This window comes from Hyposmocoma kahamanoa, unplaced genomic scaffold (assembly GCF_003589595.1).
Source record: "Hyposmocoma kahamanoa isolate Upper Pololo Valley unplaced genomic scaffold, ASM358959v1 67, whole genome shotgun sequence".
In the NCBI taxonomy this organism is placed as follows: Eukaryota; Metazoa; Arthropoda; class Insecta; order Lepidoptera; family Cosmopterigidae; genus Hyposmocoma; species Hyposmocoma kahamanoa.
Window position 1 is genome coordinate 6,737,645 of NW_020653855.1, and position 18,218 is coordinate 6,755,862.

Genomic DNA, 18,218 nt, shown 5'->3' on the forward strand with positions numbered 1-18,218 from the left:
TATGTCTCAGGGTGACGGGCGCAGTGGCAGTGCCCCTCAGATCTATCCATCCTCGGGCACCCAAGCAGTGACAACGTTCGCCCACCTCACAGGTTGCATCCGGCTATCGTGGCCCGCCCAATCCCACTTGAGCCTAGCTGTTTTGCTCCCCGCATCAGCAATGCCAGTCATCGAACGCAGCACTGTACCTGTTGCGTATTCGGTCAATACGTTTGAAGCCCAGATTGCTGCGTTCCATCGCCCTCTGGCAGATCTTGAGTTAAGACTTCTGGAACTCAGTCAGCGACCATGTCTGTGCACCGTAGGTTAAGATGGGCAGGATGCACCTATGAATGAGTTGGGGTTTAAATGACATAGGAAGATTACTCTTCAAGTACTCAAGGACCAGTAGCTCTTCCAGGCGTTCTCTATACGACTACCGATTTCTTTATCTTGCCTGTTTTCAAAGCTTGCTAACTGGCCCGATAGATATACTCATCGACATACTGGATTGCCTGCCCGTCTACCTCAACCCTGCCTTTCGTACTGTTAGACATTATTTGTCTTTTGGAACGGTTTATCTGAAGTCCAACCTCAATCTCAGTTCTTGGGGCATCTGTTGCAGTACCTGTATCGTTGGGACAAAAAGAAGTATGTCATCCGCAAAGCGTAAATTCGTTAGGCGTTTGCCACCGACACAATTCCCTTTGTTGTTCTTTGTTGAAACTTCTATTAAAGAAAATTTATTACAGTCACGACTTCAAGATGACATGATACCTTATCAATAGCCTAGTCGAATTTCGGGGAAAAAAATATTGAAATTGTGGTAACCATAAAACAGTCTGAACTGAAAACACCAAAAACACTAAAAATCATATGTTTTTGTTAGTTGACAATTGGTAGTAGTAGCAGGGCACCGTCACTCGCGCAAGGTTACGCGATGAATGTACCGACGTCGGTACAAGCGACGGCGGTACACTCATACAAGTCTTTCATTTATGAGCACTTGGTTCCGCTCGACTGCATACGGCGGGTCACGTTACTTTCACCTCTCTGAGCGCGTGCTTAGGTTCCTTTCTCCTCGTAGTGAGCGCCTGGTGTCATTAGTCAGATTTAGTAGGCTATTAAAGAGTAGGTATTTTCGATTTTGTATGAAAGTGATGTACCTGTTACGTAGTCTGTTAAGTAATCTGTGGTAAAGCGTATTATTATAATTAGTAAAATTATTTTTAGTTGTATCTACTCCTTCTACGTAATCTATCATGTCACGTAAATAACTGCCTCAGTGGCCAAACGGTTATCATGCCGGACTACCACGCAGAGGTCCCAGGTTCGATTCCCGGGAGAAATATTGGTATGGCCTACATTTATTTCTCTCGTGAGTTTGGGTGTAATTTGTGGTTGTCTATGTGTGTGTCCATGGCCCACGACACAGGTTTTCCCTAGTACGTGGCTATGTTGAGTGTGTGCGTTATTATTAATAGGTGCTTTTTTCATAAATCACTTTATTTTTATCTGGGTCTGTTATACTAAATACGTCAATTCTAAATTTGGGCCAACCAAAAAGATTATCTAAATCGAGTATTTAACCAGGAATAGAGATGAAAGAAGGGCTAATTATCGCTGTCAACTGATCAGGCAAATGGTCCTTACATCACATTTAAATATCAACTCGCATTTGCGCTGAAATCACAAATTAGAAAGCTGAAATTGTATAGCGCCAACAATTGACCTGTGTGTACGTCTCCGTATATTCCAAAAATATTCTGTAGTTATTGTAATAAAGATAATATCTCTAACAATGGGATGCTGTTCCACTCGGTGGTTTGAAAAAACAGCAAAACATCTAATTACTAAACAAACGGATCATATTTCATCGGTAATTAAATATGTAATTTTTCAATTTTCGTCCATTGTAGTAAAGCTCTAGTTAAACTGAACGATTTGACACCCGTCAATTGTTTCGAATTCGGGCTGGCCAATTGGAGCACAGTTGTTATCGAAATGATGTGGCATTCGTCTCTATTTCTGGTTATATACTCGATGTTCTTGATGTCATTTTTTAAATACTGAGCGAACTTTTTAATGAATAGCGCGAGGGACGATCCCAGCTACAATGCTAGTACACTGCAAAGTTATGTGAATGTCGAAGCCGCTTCTACTTTTGTATGGAGTTACCATTCTTGGTTTTATCTAGATTATGTTTACAGTCTTTTTATATCATCACATGTGGCTTTGTCATATTAAGGTTACGGAATTATGTCTCAATAAACATGGATTTTTTTTCATACCCGGAAAAAACGCAGAAATGGGATCAAACATATCCAAGAGATTCCCAAAAGATTTCTTGCAAGACAGAATGACGCTAATCGTAAGTTACAACTTGTATAACGTACAGGAGGTCTACTATGAGCTTCACTTGACGTGGTAAAAATGCGCATCATGACCTACACAAAATTTGAACGGGAACAGCGTGGCTAGATGATGAGTTTTACTTTTTAAACATTAATTATTGTCTTTGGCTTGCTAGCTGTCATTTACCAAGAGCGAGATGGAACTACCTAATAAATCATATGAGAGAAATAGACAGATGTAGTACCTTGGGAGCGTTGAACGCACTACTGTACCGATTGTGTTCAAAATGAGAATTATATTTTTTAAATAATTTTATTATTTAATTAAATTTTTATTGAATTGATATTCAATTATTTTTTGTGAAATTACTCCACTAGTTTGTTATAATTATTAATACAAAGATCGAACACTCAGAAAAAACACTCAGAAAAAATTCCTTCGATCCGGTCGGATTCGAACCGACGTCTTCTTGCAAACCGTGCCAGACGCTATACCAAATAAGCCACGTAACGAACCAACGGACCTCACGAATTTCTCTATGTGCTTGCGTCGTGTCTTTGTACTTGGTCTTTCAACGACTTTTTAGTCGTAGCGCCATCTATGACAAATGTATTACATATTTATCACCCAGTTAGTACCTTTACTTTTTTAGTACCTTTACAGTTAGTACCTTTATTATACTATATTACGTTATTTTGTAATATCGACAACTTTGCAATCATTCTATCAAATTTGTAGTAAGACAAAATTACATGTCATATCTAGTCATTATTATTGAAATGAGTAAGGTGAGTTTGTCGTTTGATAACACAATTGGAACGTACTTTGTATTCGTACATTTTCATTGATTAATGCGTTAAAATAAAATTTGGCACTATTTAAACGCGATTTTTGTTAAAATACAATTAAGAATTTGACAGGCAATCCAACTTACAGGTTTAAACAGGATTGCTATGAGTTGTATATATTGGATAGCTTTTTTTTTTTTTTGACGGGGGAAATCTTTATGGATACCCCTGAGCCCAGGGAGACTCAGGGGTTATGTGGGGACTCTCCCTCCAGACTGGAGGGCCTACCCCACTAAAACCCCCCCGGGTTTCCCTCTCGCCGGTTGAGTCGGCGCCGTGGGATCAGTGAATATTCACCACGACGCCGCCCGGCCGCCCTAGCTTACGCCAGAGCTCCCGCGCCAACGGAGGGGCGAGTCGGTTGTCCTCCGACCCGCCCCCCAGACGAGTGAGGCCGTGCAATGCAGGCTCCGGAGTCCCTGTCCGGAGCCCGCTGGTCTCACTAGGGGATCAGGCGAGCAGCGAACTGCCTTCGCCTTCTCCCCGTACGTCTGCGCCGGAACGGGTGCGCGTCCGACGCGTCCTCGCGCACCCGCTCCGCGGCCTCCTTTTGCGGCATAACCTCTGCGCAAAAGGAGGCCACCGCCTCCCAGGACTCCTCGCTATCGAGCATGGCGGCAACCACGCTCGGCAGCGAGAGGTCCTGCCCTACAGTCCCCGTCAGAGTGCGGCGCTGCTCATCCCACCGGCAACACACCTCTAGGGTGTGCTGCGTGGTGTCATCCGCAGCGCCGCACTCGTGGCACGACGGGGACGGTTCCCTCCTCGCCACCTTGTGCAGGTAGTGACCGAAGCAGCCGTGCCCGGTCAGCATCTGCACAAGGTGGTACGACAGTGGCCCGTGGGACCAGTTTACCCACTCTACGAGGACAAGGCGGATCGCCTCTATGGTACGAGCGCCATAGGGGGGATCCGCCAAGCCATGTTTCCACCGGTCCCGCATGCGCTGCGCCGCGAGGCGGCGCTCCCGCTCCACCTCTTGGGGAGCGGGTCGCTCGCCTCGGTCCCTCATTCCCCGCCGGTAGGTGCGGACCTCCGCCAGGGCCTCGGCGTCGAGGTCCCACGGCGGAGTACCGGCGAGGACGCATGCGGCAGCGCAGGCCACCGTCTTGTACGCCCTGCACATTCGCAGGGCGACCACCCTCTGGGATATGTTGGATAGCCTGACAAATTGGTATTATGACCTTACTAAAACAATTCACTGTACATGCAGTTTATGTTCCCCATCCGAAATCCGTTCAACTTCTCTTTCATAGTTAAATCCTATCATGACGTGTCATTAGCCATGCACATGGCGGTCTCATCTGTCAAAATAAGCTTTAATTTTTTTTAATGTCGAGATTTTGTTACATTTTTACATTTTTAAGAAATTTCGTTTAAGTTTTATTATATTTTCAGTTTCATAATTATTTGTTATCTTTTTGGGTATAGACAATTGTCAATAAATAAGTTCTATTTAGGTACTATTGAACTTTTTTCAATAGTTTATTTCGAGTTTCCCATCTACAGAGTGTTGTTGATAAATTATTAGCATGAATGTAATTGCAGTTTTTAAATTGTATTTTAAAAATTTTATTGGCTTAGTGAAAATTGTACTTTTAAATAGTGCCAAATTTGACTTCGCATTAATCATTGAAAATGTACGAATACTAGATATACGTTCCAATTATGTTATCAAATTACAATCTCACCTTTTTCATTTCTGTGATAACGACTAGACATGCCACGTAATTTTGTCTTAAGACAAATTGTAAAGTATGATTGAAAAATATCCGATATTACGATGTAACGTAATAAGTATAATCAATAATATTTTTTTTTTAAATATATAATTGTTCTCCTTATGAACACAATCGGTTAATAGTGCTTGAACGCTCCCGGAGTACTACAACCGTCTATTTGTTTCATATATGATTAAGTATGTAGTTCCATCTCGCTTTTATTATATGTCAAATAGTCAGCCATAGGCAATAATTAATGTTTAAAAAGTAAAATTCATCATCTTGCCTTGCCATTCCCGTTCAACTTTGTGTATTTCATAATAATAACACACACTACTTCACACACAATAATTCTGTTTTACCACGTCAAGGGAATTGCATGGAACTTGACTGGTTGCTTATAATTTGAAACATTATGAAATCTTTATAATGAATGGTCGTAGTTTCTAAGATTCGATTATATAACCAGAAATGGAGACGAAATAAGGGCCATCTATTCCTGGCAACTCATCAGTCAAATGGCACTGTTATCACTTTTAAATATCAACTTTAATTTGCGCCGAAAACACAAATTAGAAAGCTGAAATTGTACAGCGCCAACATCTGACCTGTGTGTACGTCTCCGTATATTCCAAAAATATCCTGTATTTATTGTAATAAAGGTAATATCTGTAACTATAGGGGGCTGTTGCATTCGGTGTAAATTACAAAACGGTGTAATTAAATATTAAATTATGTAATTTTTCAATTTTCATCTATTATAGCAAAGCTCAAGTTAAAGTGGCCGATTTGAAGTGAAACAATTGACGGGTGCCGTCAATTGTTTCAAAGTCGGGCTGGCCAATCGCGCAGTTGTCACCGTAATGATATGGCAGAATAGTTTTCAAACAAATTAAATGACATTTCGTCTTTATTTCTGGTTATATACTCGATGTTTTTAATTTAAAGACAAATCTGAACTGTTAATATAATTTAAACTATACTCTGTTGGCATATCGTTGGATGTTCTATACCCATTGTTGCAAGTCATTACGTTTTGATTTTATATTGTACTTTCTATGAATATGTTGCCATTTAACGATTAACAGCCGAACGGCGATGAATTCCAGATGTTTACTTAGTGCTTCAAAAAAGAAGCTACTATATTGCAGCGATATAAGGTACCTTCGTTTTCTTGTAAGTAGCGAAATAAGGCATTTTTCGCCGTTTCCTCCTACTGGGTGTTCCTATTGGTAGTAGCACGAGGACTAATATTGCTCTTATGCTCTGCCCTTATGCTCCTATCGTGACGTCATATCTAATAAGTACACTGAACTAGAATTAAAAAAATATCAAAATAGAAAAGTCAAAAATATCTTTATCTACACACATATCATAAACTCTCTATAATGTGTTCAAAAACCGCAAAATCCGACCAGCATAAAGGTAAGCTGTTTTGTTAGAACAAATTTTTTATCTGTGAAAATGTCTGTGTAATAAAAACATCGAATTCGATGTTATTATTACATCCAAATTTCGAACATCTCTGAAAAACAAAACGATTTGATTGGACCTCAATTCTAATATCAGTCGAGATGAAGTTTTATTCGAAATTAAATGGCAATACATTGACTTACAAATAAATGGACGAAGGGTCTAATACAAAAACCACGAAAAAAATGTCCCAAGTCAACCTATTCGAAATTTAAATTGTAATGTCATCGCAGTATCGCTCTGTCAGTAGAACAAATGAAGACTAAAGCGGAGTGTCGCGCTCTGTATACGATTTTAGCGCCTTACAAGTGCGGACACTTTTTAGCGCGGACCCGACGTCCATATAATTGTAAGTCAATGTGGCAATAGCAAAGAATTTTGACAATTTCACACGTTACTTGATATCGAATGATATGATAGTTGAGGCCGATTTTGGTTTGTCTGTGAATTAAAAATAAAAGCTAAGGTTGTGTGACATGCGTGAGAAAATTTTTTAGTAACATGCGGTTCCTGAACACATCACAGACTCGAGTTCTTAGGTTTTCGCGATTGTTACACATAGGAAATGAAACTATTTTTCCGGATTTAAATCGCGTATATTTGTTTTTTCAAACAAACCGACGTTTCGGGCCCTTTACAGGTCCCATGGTCACGGTTGACTGAGGTGGTACAGTCTTCAACCAGTTATGTCTAATATTAATGCAAACCACCCTATTTTTTCACTATAGTTACAATAGTTATTAATTAAATACCTTATTTTTAATTTTACAAAGAAAACATTCCAATTTACGCAACATTAAGTTTTACAAATTATTTTATTGAATGAATTTTTATTAAGTTTAATTTATTATTAATTATTAATAGAAATTAGAATAAACTAAAACATGCATTAATAGCTAATAAGCTACCTTCAGATTGTTTCAATCTATTATTTTAGAATTGTTATTGTTAATAGTAAATGTGAACACTGAATTGTCTTTTTACATAGAGCTACCACTACAGTTTCTTATTCATTCAGGAGAATCTGCTTTAGGCATGAGTAATTGTACCTGTGAATTAATGAAATTTTGGTTTAAATTTCAGACTCCATCGTACACTGGCATGTTTCGAGAATGTTGCAAACGTGTCGATTATGTACTAGCATTCAGCGATGAGGGCGATGACCTCTATGTCGATGAACTTAAAAGTAATTTTCTCTCCACTCTCGTTAAGATAGGTCTCGACTTGGAGATTGAGAAAGGAGTGGTAAGGCTCTTCCTTTTTTTTTTGTTGCATAGAATTATTTAAATAGAAATATTGCAAAAAGACCAAAACGTTTAACCTCTTTCGCACACTGGTAGACGTGCGGCATTGAATGATTTTACTTATAATCAGAGATTGGCAATTGCTTTGATAACATGGTGCTTAAATCGGGTTATAACCCGTTAACGCCCAAAATCGGAAGCAAAAACAATTTACAACTAAATATTTGTTGTAAATCGAGTTTTGTTCGAATTTAATAATATTGTTACAAAATGTTAATTGCTTTCTTATCTAAACGATTCCATATTCTTTTCTAAAGAAGTGTCTTTAAACAAGTCGTATGTTTACGCCGTTCAGACAAACAACAACAGATCTCCACCGGCCTCGCTCCCGACAAATCAACGTCTCCTCCACTCCCATCAATATCTTCATACATAACACTTTACTCGTGGTAATTTAACCATGCCATTTTTAAGTACATCATCAATATGATTGCGATAGATATGCCTACCTATATATAGATAGGTCTACCTATCCCCACGCCTTCATCCACTTCGCTCTATAATTTTGTGACGCGATACCAACATTCATGATCAAACCGACTCGGTTGGGCAGCTTTCGGAAAGCTCCGGGACGTCTTCTCGTCTGCAATGCTGCAGTCCTTGAAAACAAAAGTATTGAAGCAGTTGCCTACGATGACTGATGATGAGCCTCATAAAAAAACTCAATCCTGCAACGAGCTGTGGAGCGAGCAATGCTCGGCATTTCTCTACGTGATCGAATCAGAAATTAGGAGATCCGTAGAAGAACGAAAGTCCAAAGGATTAGCAAGTTAAAGTGGCAATGGCACATAGCCGATAGAACTGACGGTCGTTGGGGCAGATAGGTTCTCGAATAGAGACCACGAACCGGAAGGCATTCAAATGGCTTGCCAGATGGCTGGGAAATCCGGGATTGTTGTCCAGTAATAAGACCTAACTGTGTCGGATTACAAACTTACTATAGTCCTTTTTCATAATTTCATAAAACTAGTCCCCCAGACGCAGCGCAGTAGTCATAGTGCGAATATCGAAATATTGATTGCGAATGACGTAAAATTTTTTTAGGTACTCAATGAGTATTAAAAACTCAAAAAGTTTTTTGTGAACAACGCCATTAGTTTTGTTATGATTATGAATACAAACCTAGTGGAGTTTGAGTGGTCGCCATGCCAACGAATGCCGAAAGCCAATACAAAGTTCTATAACAAAAACACAGGAGAATTTCATCGGCTCGGTAACTGGACCCTTGGCTCCGTTGGTAAAGAGGAATGCTACGTTGCAGCACGGACTTGGGTTCAAGTCCAACCGGGTCGACAAAAACTTTTCTACGTGTTCGTCGATCTTTTTTTTAACACCGATGGCTTTTTTCTGGTTAATTTTTTATTTGAATTTGTAAATGAAATTGACCAAAAAAAAATCATTTAAAAGTCTGATTTTCAGTAATTGGCAAACATTTTTGATGTATGCGCAAATCTCCCAATGCTACATAATTGACTATTCTCTTCTTTTAAACTACAATCTATTTCAGTTACCTGAACACAACAATCTTCTATTCTGTAAAATTCATGCACCGGATTTAGTCCTCGACCAATATAAGTACATGTTTGAAGTGGTAAAATATTTTCAAGACAATCACGTTCATTGGATTGGAAGGCAAGGCATGACGCCCACCTGGAAGGACATGTTCAGAAATACGTGTGAGAGGGAATGGGTCAAATTAACAAGGTTGCGTAATATTACAATTTTTTTTTCGTTATATTATTGTGAAGTGCTGATACATTTTTAAATAGTCGAGGAAGTTTGAAAAGGCTCTCTGCTATGAATTTTTGTTTATTGTAACTACATCAATGTCATTTAAGCTGTTAGTTTCCCAAATATAAATAAATAAATAGATACAATATCCCGTACGTTGCTCTCACAGACATATATCTAAATAGACACCGCATGTGTACCTACTTCACGTGGTTAATGTAAGTTATAAACGCTTAGTTGCCGCTGCTACGCTTCAGAACGCACCCGGCCGTTATCGTAGTTAAATGTCAGTCGACAGCCCGAAAATGCCTTATTGTGCCGTTAGAACCTGCAAAAACACCACAGTTGTGAGAAGATAAATAAACAGCGACGTTTTCTTCCACAGTTACGTAATTTTGTAATCAGGATATTCATTATCTAAAGTCAGTCATTTCAAAACGCGACTGTAAGGGTAATTATAATAAATTGTATTATTTTCTTAAAATACTCCAGTCCATTTGAAATCCAAATACCAAATTGCATTAGATAATAATTGTAGTAATGAATTTAAGAGGGAGCAGAGGAAAAAATCCTAACCTTCGATTTGATTTTGGAGGGGTATATCCACTTTAAAGTTAAAAATAAAATATTGTATTAGTAACTACACGATATATTCAAGCATAGACATTAATCAGAAACATAAAACAATAAAGTTCCTCGTAGATAAAAATCACGAAATGACCTCTAATTTTCACATTTTTTCGATTTATCTTCGAAATGCTACAGGTTATTAGGACAAAAATTAGATAATTAATTATATTTGTGCATGATCGACAACTTTTTTTAATCCCTTTAGTTTTAGTTATTCCGCTAAAACGAATTTGGTACTTTTAAAGCACAAAATTCAACATCTCCTGTCGCATGTCACGCAACTGCAGGCATATAATTTTGTTTCACAAATTTGGGCGGAGCCAACGTCAAAACTTTTTTGGCATGCTTTCTCTTAAAATACCAGTTTCCAATAAATATAAGACCAAAAGGGCTCGTGAAAATAAGTTCGTTCAACCTAAGGCTGAATTATCGTGTATATACGCCTAGGCCTCGTATATACATATAATGATGTGAGGTTCTTAAGAAAAAGTCCTACAATTAGGAAGCAAATTATAAAAGTTAAAATATAAAAGATTTAGGGTCGTATTCCAGAACTCTACTCAATGCTCAAGTCAGGATTTGAGCAGACTTGAGTATGATTTCAAGCACTGGAAATACGACCCTAAAGGCAAGGACTTGAGTATGATTTCGAGTGCTTTAAACCATACTCAAATCCTGACTTGAGCATTGAGTAGAGTTCTAGAATACGACCCTTAATGAACTGCTGATTTCAGAACTTGCATATTATTGTAATTGTTATTGTAGTTTTGTTAGATAAGTAAGTTTGACCTACATGAGAAGTACCTTCTCGCTGCTAGGTACCTATTTAGTCATTAAGTATAACTTTATTCGCCAACAAACTATTTCCAGTTTGGCGGGAGATAAATTTGTGTAAAATGTATACTTTTTGAAAAATAAATAAATCAAAGAAAAATTTTGAATGAATTCCGAGAAAACAAATATGCAAACGAGTGTATGCCGCGTGATTCGTAATTCATTGCGGCTTTTACTTAATGCGGTACACGTGTGATACTTCTTTAAAAGGCCATGAACATCGAACGAACGATATTTTCGTATAATGCATTCAGTTTCGTGGTACGGCCGCTTCGTCTTGTTTTTGGTCAAATTTTACGATTAATAATGTTCACCAGATGCAACACAGTTCTCGATTCTGATAGATTTAGGTAACAAAGGGATGATAATTCTTAAGACCTTAGAAAATGTTATAAAAATATTCTGTGTATAAAGTTTGTTGTTGTTTCTTTTTAGTTTTCCGGACCAACTTTTTTCCAAAAGACGTATTAATAAACGACTTAATTATCTTATTCTGATATTATTTTACTATATCAATATGTCACAGCTTTTTATAATGAACCAATATTTGAAAAATCATTATTTTAAATACGTGCTGCGTCTGCGTCTTCGATTTAATCAATCGCTTTAGTGCCGTAGAAGGTTTCCTATTACTAGCGCATGTGATGTCACAGGAGATACAAAAAAAATTGGCACGCTTGGATTTAATACATACAGATCGCGGTACTTGCAGTATCTATTTAGATATAGGTCTGTGTATGATCTGGGGACCTACCACAACCTCTTGAACCAATATTACTTTAACCTTACATTGACTTTTCGTACCATAACGCGCTTGAAGTAAGCTTATTATAATGTTAAAACTATGATGTTTTATTGGCAGCTTTGTGACTATTCATTCACTCAGTTCGTACTATGACGCGACTTTAACATTAAAGTATTATTGTTCTTATTTGAAATTTAGCAAATGGAAACAATATTATATTCAGTTTTATTGTCTTAATATTGATTTGTAATGATTAAAAGTTAACTTATTTATTTACATAATATATCTCTTCAATATTTTGTTTATTTATTTATTTAATAGTACGTGGTGAAATAATTTCTCGTTAAATGAAAATACGCGATGTTTATTTCGTAAAATTATGACAGCGACATCCATTATGCTCCTTGGCGACACTAACGGTTGATACTAGACTGTAATTCCGAATTCACAACGTTACAATCAAGACTCAGCTTGTTTTATTTATTTTTCTTCGTTCATCATTCAAAAATAATTGAAAACATCGTAATTTTAATAAATTTCATTATTAAATACTTTTATTTTGTTGGCAGTTACAAGTCTCTGAATGTGTACTTTAACGTTATACTGCGATAGGACGATTCGGAGCATCAAAAAAGAAAGAGATGGCATTATACAGTTCATATGGCGTTATTTCTATCCTATTTTTAGTAAGGAATAGACAATATTGGGAAATCATTCGTTCTTTCAGTCACTTTAGCAATAATACATTACTTGGTTGATAGGTTTGCCATGGTACTGTAACTGGGGCGTAGCTTAGGATGCGTAGCGAGAGGTACTTTTATGAATTTAAACTGGAATAATCTTCAAAATATACTTTATTGCACTTTTTCACATACTTTCGGCGTTGGGTTACATTTCGTTATCTATCAAGATGTTCTCTTCTCTTATTTCATTTTTCAAAACACATTCTAATTACAAAACTATATTCATTCAGCCAGTGATTCTACTCAAAGTGTAGAGCCTAGACTACAGTACGAATAGATACGAGTAATATCATAATAAGCTTACTATAGGATTACTTGAAATAAGATTGTTATTTGAAAGGTTATGGTAGGCCCCCTGATCCCAAAATAACTAAAAGTAACTAAAGGACGCGTGTTATGATAATCGGAAAAATCCATGTTCAACAAACACCCAGATTCGAGATAATATTGAAAATTGTATTTTTCTACGTTGACCAGGACCCCAATTCAAAACTCTTCGATATTTTAACCGAATCATTCGATTGGACATCGTTCTCGAATCGAAGGGCGCTTTCCGAGCTATTCAGAACATTCGGATTCGGATACGATATCATTATCCAACAGCGTTTACGGAGTTAGTTGGTGAAATAGATTATAAGAAAAATGATAATCCTTTTACAAACATTTTTAAGACTTTGACATCCATTGACTTACAATTATATGGACGTCGGGTCCGCGCTAAAAAGTGTCCGAACTTATAGGGCGTTAAAATCGTATACAGAGCGTCATTCACGCTTTAGTCTTCGTTTGTTCGACTGACAGCGAAGCAAGCAAAATTAGACAGTACTGCGATGACATTACAATTTAAATTCAACGTTAATCTTTTCCATATTCCTTTACCTGTCACTACGTTTAAATAGGTTGACTTGGGACATTTTTTTCGTGGTTTTTGTATTAGACCCGTCGTCCATTTATTTGTAAGTCAATGTTAAAGGCCTAAAATGTAAGAATGCATTAGTCTTGCATTAAAATAAATTAATAAAATTTAACAAAATCTAGAGTTTATTTAAAATAATAAGATATTTTCATATTACATTCTTGCTTTGTAAACAATAGGACGTTCGGGAACTTTCATTCGATAACTGAATAACGTTTGTAGCCTTTGTCGGTCAAGAAGTTCGAGTGATCGTACGGGTGTGACGTCATTTTGGTTCGGTTTCGAATACGACAGTTCGACGTTCGATTCGGGTGTTGTGAATAAAAATGAAAAGAAATCGTACGATGTCAAATCGAATCGGTCGGCAACTCAGTAACGTTCAGAATCGGCTCCCTGGCGAGGAATCGAACCCGGGAATTCAGAGATGGCGATACCATGAAAACAGGTATGCAAGCTCGCCCACGAAGGTCGCCAATAAGAGGCGCTAAAATGTCGTCACTACAGAGCCTATATAAGCGTCTAATTTGAAGGCACCTTAATGCACATTCAATCGCATCAACAATTCACTCCTTGAAAGCTCTTAGAAATCGCTCTATATATCAACCATTCATTCACAATATTACATTCTTTACACATATACAATAGACAATCGTTGACATAATACTTATAGGATGGAAAAAAATAAATAGTCTAAGACATAATATATCTAATATACTTTTTTTAATGAACCGACTTTAAATTTTACTTACATGTCATAGAAACTGCGAAACCAAACTTATCTCATAGTTTGCCATTCTTAAACCTTATTCAGAGTGGCGGCGGGCGCAAGTGCGGGCGCGGATGCGTCTAAATCTAATGTTCGACGAGACCCTCGTTGTGTTTAGTGGCCGCGCGTGCTGGTGCCTGTCTCGAGGCGGGCACGGGTGCGCGCGCGCCGCGGCGTTAGATCTATTGGCTCGATTCACTCGTACCTTTTACAGTGCTTGGTCTAGCGTCCAGCGTCTGTTTGCGATTTCGACGTGTGTTCTACCCACACCCGTCGCGGCGAACGCGCCTGTGCTGCGCCCTGAATGAGCCCAGAGAGGTGGAATATTTTCTTGAAATTGAAATGGGCCCAATACCGAGGTACCCCCTTTCCAACAAAAAAATAATCATCAAAATCGGTTCACAAATGTCGGTGTAATCACGTAACACACCTTCTTTTTTTGAAGTCGGTTTTAAAAACAACTAATTCTTTATTTTTTATGCCATTTGTTACAGACGACGCTACATTAAACCAATGCGTCTGTCAAACCGAGACCGAAGTTATGTCACTGCCATGGTTGTCAGTCACCAGCCTTTTGGCAGTAGAGATAAATTATACGGCCTTTCTAGGTAACGTACAATCTACCTAACTACTAATCTACCACGCCGACTTAAAATTTTTTCGTCATCGCTGTTTTTATTTTGTTTTTTGTTTCTATATTTTTTCTACGAAATTTGGGGAGCGTAATATAAATAAATAAAATAAGGCTAATAAGGATATTAATAATTATAACAAACTAGTGGAGTAATATCGAGTTCTTAGGTTTTCGCGATTGTTACACATTGGAAATGAAACTATTTTTCTTGACTGACACGGTCAACCATGACCATGGGACTTGTAAAGGGCCCGAAACGTCGGTTTGTTTGAAAAAACAAATACACGCGATTTAAATCCAGAAAAATAGTTTCATTTCCAATAGTGGAGTCACATAAAAATTAATTGAATATCAACCAATATAAATTTAAAATAAGGCTGTTTACATTAACCCTTAACTATAGTCGTCATCATCTTTGTTTTGAAAACTTGAGCAAAGTTACACGTAATTAATTGTCTTCCTATTTGTAATCTTAATATAGGTACTTAATTACGAGTTTTCAGTTATGGCATGTTTACCAGTAATTAACTGTTGCACTCAGCCTTTAAACAATGTTATGTGTTTCTGTAGCTGTAGTTTTAGTGTAAGCAGTTGTTGGTGAACCAATAAATAAAAATAAAATAAAAATAAAAATAATCGTGTAAAAAAAATAACGCTTCTGTGGTCGTGGATGCAATGGACCCATGCATTTTGGAATGAAGAAAAATAGAGAGTATGATATATCTATAATATTTTTTTTATTCAAACTATTATTTTAACTTTAACAAATGCTGTGTTGTATAAAATTAACGGTAGGAATACATACAGGGTGTAACAGAAAGGTGCAATGGAAATTCAACGTCGTAGAGAGTTACTATCAAAGAGTAAATTGGCATTGATTCTTGTTAAACATTATGACAAATTAAATTAATTTCATTTTTAAAAATTAAGAAAATTCGTCGATATCAGTATTAAAATGTGCTGTAACATCACTAACCTCACACAACCACTTACTTTGAAGTCAGTCGAAAATGGAGGGACAAAATGTTCAATTAACTATTATTTAAAAATGATATTAGTATTTTAGAATTAGAAACATTTTTATACAATAAGATTCAATACCTACAGTTTTGTTTTTGATTAATAAAAATAAATGGATATTGACGCTGTAGGTCATTCTGTCATTGATATCCCGTGTTGTTCTTCCACATCTTGTATTCTACAATTTCGGAATAATCGTAGTAAAAGTACTTAATTCAGAATATTATGAAATGATGGTGTGCGTCGGAGCAGCAGACGGAAGCTTACACCAAGCACGCGAGCTCTACCGTGAGAGATTTATTGGTGGTAGACCAGAAGCTGAACGCTGTCAACTTCCTTCGAGAGCCTGCTTTCGGAATATGGTTTTGAGACTTCAAACTGGTGGCTCATTTCACGTGGCTCATGATCCTGACATAGAAGAGGCGATGTTGGATCATTTTGAAAATAATCTGCGGACCAGCACTCGCCGATCAGCTGCAGCTCTTGGGATTACAAACCATATGCATACAAAACAAATAAAAAAGTATGTTAGAAGCACGTCTTTCATAAAGTGTACTTTGTGTTTACTGTGAATTATTTTTTTTTCTTTGTGAATCTTTATTTTATTTATGAAAATGTTAACTGTTGACATACTAAAAAGGTATTTTAGTGAAGAGCGATATTATAAAGGGTTTTTGTACACTTTGATCACGATATCAATGGCATCTGCCCAATCGCTGTACGATTTGTCGCAACCGATCGCGTGATTCAATTCAACTGAAAAAAATATTTCAAATAGTTTCCCAACAGATCACAATGTTTGAAGAAACTGAAATAAAAAACAATAATTGATAAAATATGTCATTCAAAAAACTTACGTATCTATAGTCGTTGGACCCACATGTAAACCATTACTCACGTTTGGATCAGCGAGCAAAACACGTCACAAAACATCTCACAATGCGAGCTTCGGCGTGCCATCGGAAGGTACTGAGGAATAGGAAGAGCTGCGTCGCCTGCAGTGATTCCTACGCGAGTTTAAAAAATTAACTTGGGTCCACTGGACACACGACTATAGTTAAGGGTTAAAAACAGAAAATGACCAAGAAAAAGACCAGAAAATGACAAAGAAATGACCAATGAACAAAGTTGGTATAGTGTTCATTGGAGGCATCGATAAAATCATCAATAAACTGGATTCATCCCCCAATTTGCCTCTCTTAAAGGTAAAATATCTTCTTTGAATGGGATGAAATAAATATTTCTTTCTTTAATTACTTTCTACGACATCCAAGAAATACTAGTATCAGTGGAGCTCCTTGAGAAAGAGTCCGTCCAGGGTAATACTGCCATCTTACCTATTTCTGCCGCCACGCAGTAATGTCAGCATTACTGCATCCCAGTTTTCAAGGGTAAGGGGTACTGGTGAAATTACAGGCATGTGATACTTATCAACTTGTATCTCAGGGTCACAGGTAGCAGCGTCCCTCAGACCTGTGCGATTTAAGGTTCTTGAGTGGCACTGCAACAGGCGGTAGGTAGGCTTAACACTAGGCGCACTACATTTTAATCCCGTTACTAGGTGTCATGAAAAAAAAGATTTATGGGAAGTGGTGCAAGATATGAAATGCACTCTGAACGGTGTGGTGAAAACATAATAAGCTGCATTACAATGCGTTATATTAAGTATAAGCTGTGTTACAGGCTTCTAAAAGCAAAGATCATAGTTGACGCTTACGCTCTTCATGATGGACCGTACTTCATTACGAATAGTCAAGATTTGTGTACTGCCAACGCTAGACAAGTAAGTTCTATCTCAACTGCGAGTTGAATCGTTATGTTTATATACGTCCCATTAATAGGGTCTAACTAGTGATGCAACGGTAGCGCTATAACGGGCGTAACGGGTCATACGTAAATCTGAAACGGAAGCGGAAGTGTGAAATGAAATAAAACAATTTTATTTCAGACAGTAGGTACAGTAATATGTCCATATGGTGATAGTAGAAAGAACAATTATGTTAGTAGAAAGCAAAGAGTTCATTTTCATGAACAAGGATGGACATCCAGTACTTAAGGATTGGGCTGTCCATCCGCTCTGCTGCCACCTTAAGAACGCTGTTGGTGCTGCCTCTCACTATGACCAACAGGGATGCCACTTTCTTGCGAACGACGGCATGAAAACTATCAATTTGAAAGGGTTGTAATCCACTATGCGCCGTGACCAGGATCACGGCAATAAAATAGGATGCTTCGGTCCAACCAAAGTTTATTGAAGTTGAAGTAAAAGGCTGTAAAGAAAAAGGTATATAAAAAACAGGTACAACAGTATACCCGCTCACGCGATGCGCTCCTCCTACCGCAAAATGGCGGCTATTTGGTTTCGCAAATTAGAAAACGATTCAGTTTAAATACAAGTTTTTATAAATAAAAATTATTATAATTATTATTCTGCATTGCTAAATAAATACCCTCCGTACTACAACACAAACATCTCAAATAAAATGCAGTAATACACCGCAAATCCTGCACTTAAAAAG

The 18,218-nt window shown here is 37.5% G+C and overlaps 1 protein-coding gene across 1 annotated transcript in view; it reads left to right on the forward strand.

Moving 5' to 3' along the window:
• The window catches only part of LOC113232162 (anoctamin-5-like), a 74,872-nt gene that overhangs the window by 12,667 nt on the left and 43,987 nt on the right, over positions 1-18,218 (forward strand). The window contains exons 6-10 of the mRNA XM_026466799.1: positions 2,286-2,350; positions 7,460-7,621; positions 9,188-9,384; positions 14,540-14,653; positions 17,383-17,482. Coding sequence (XP_026322584.1) covers positions 2,286-2,350; positions 7,460-7,621; positions 9,188-9,384; positions 14,540-14,653; positions 17,383-17,482 — 638 coding nt within the window. The remainder of the gene's footprint in view (positions 1-2,285; positions 2,351-7,459; positions 7,622-9,187; positions 9,385-14,539; positions 14,654-17,382; positions 17,483-18,218) is intronic.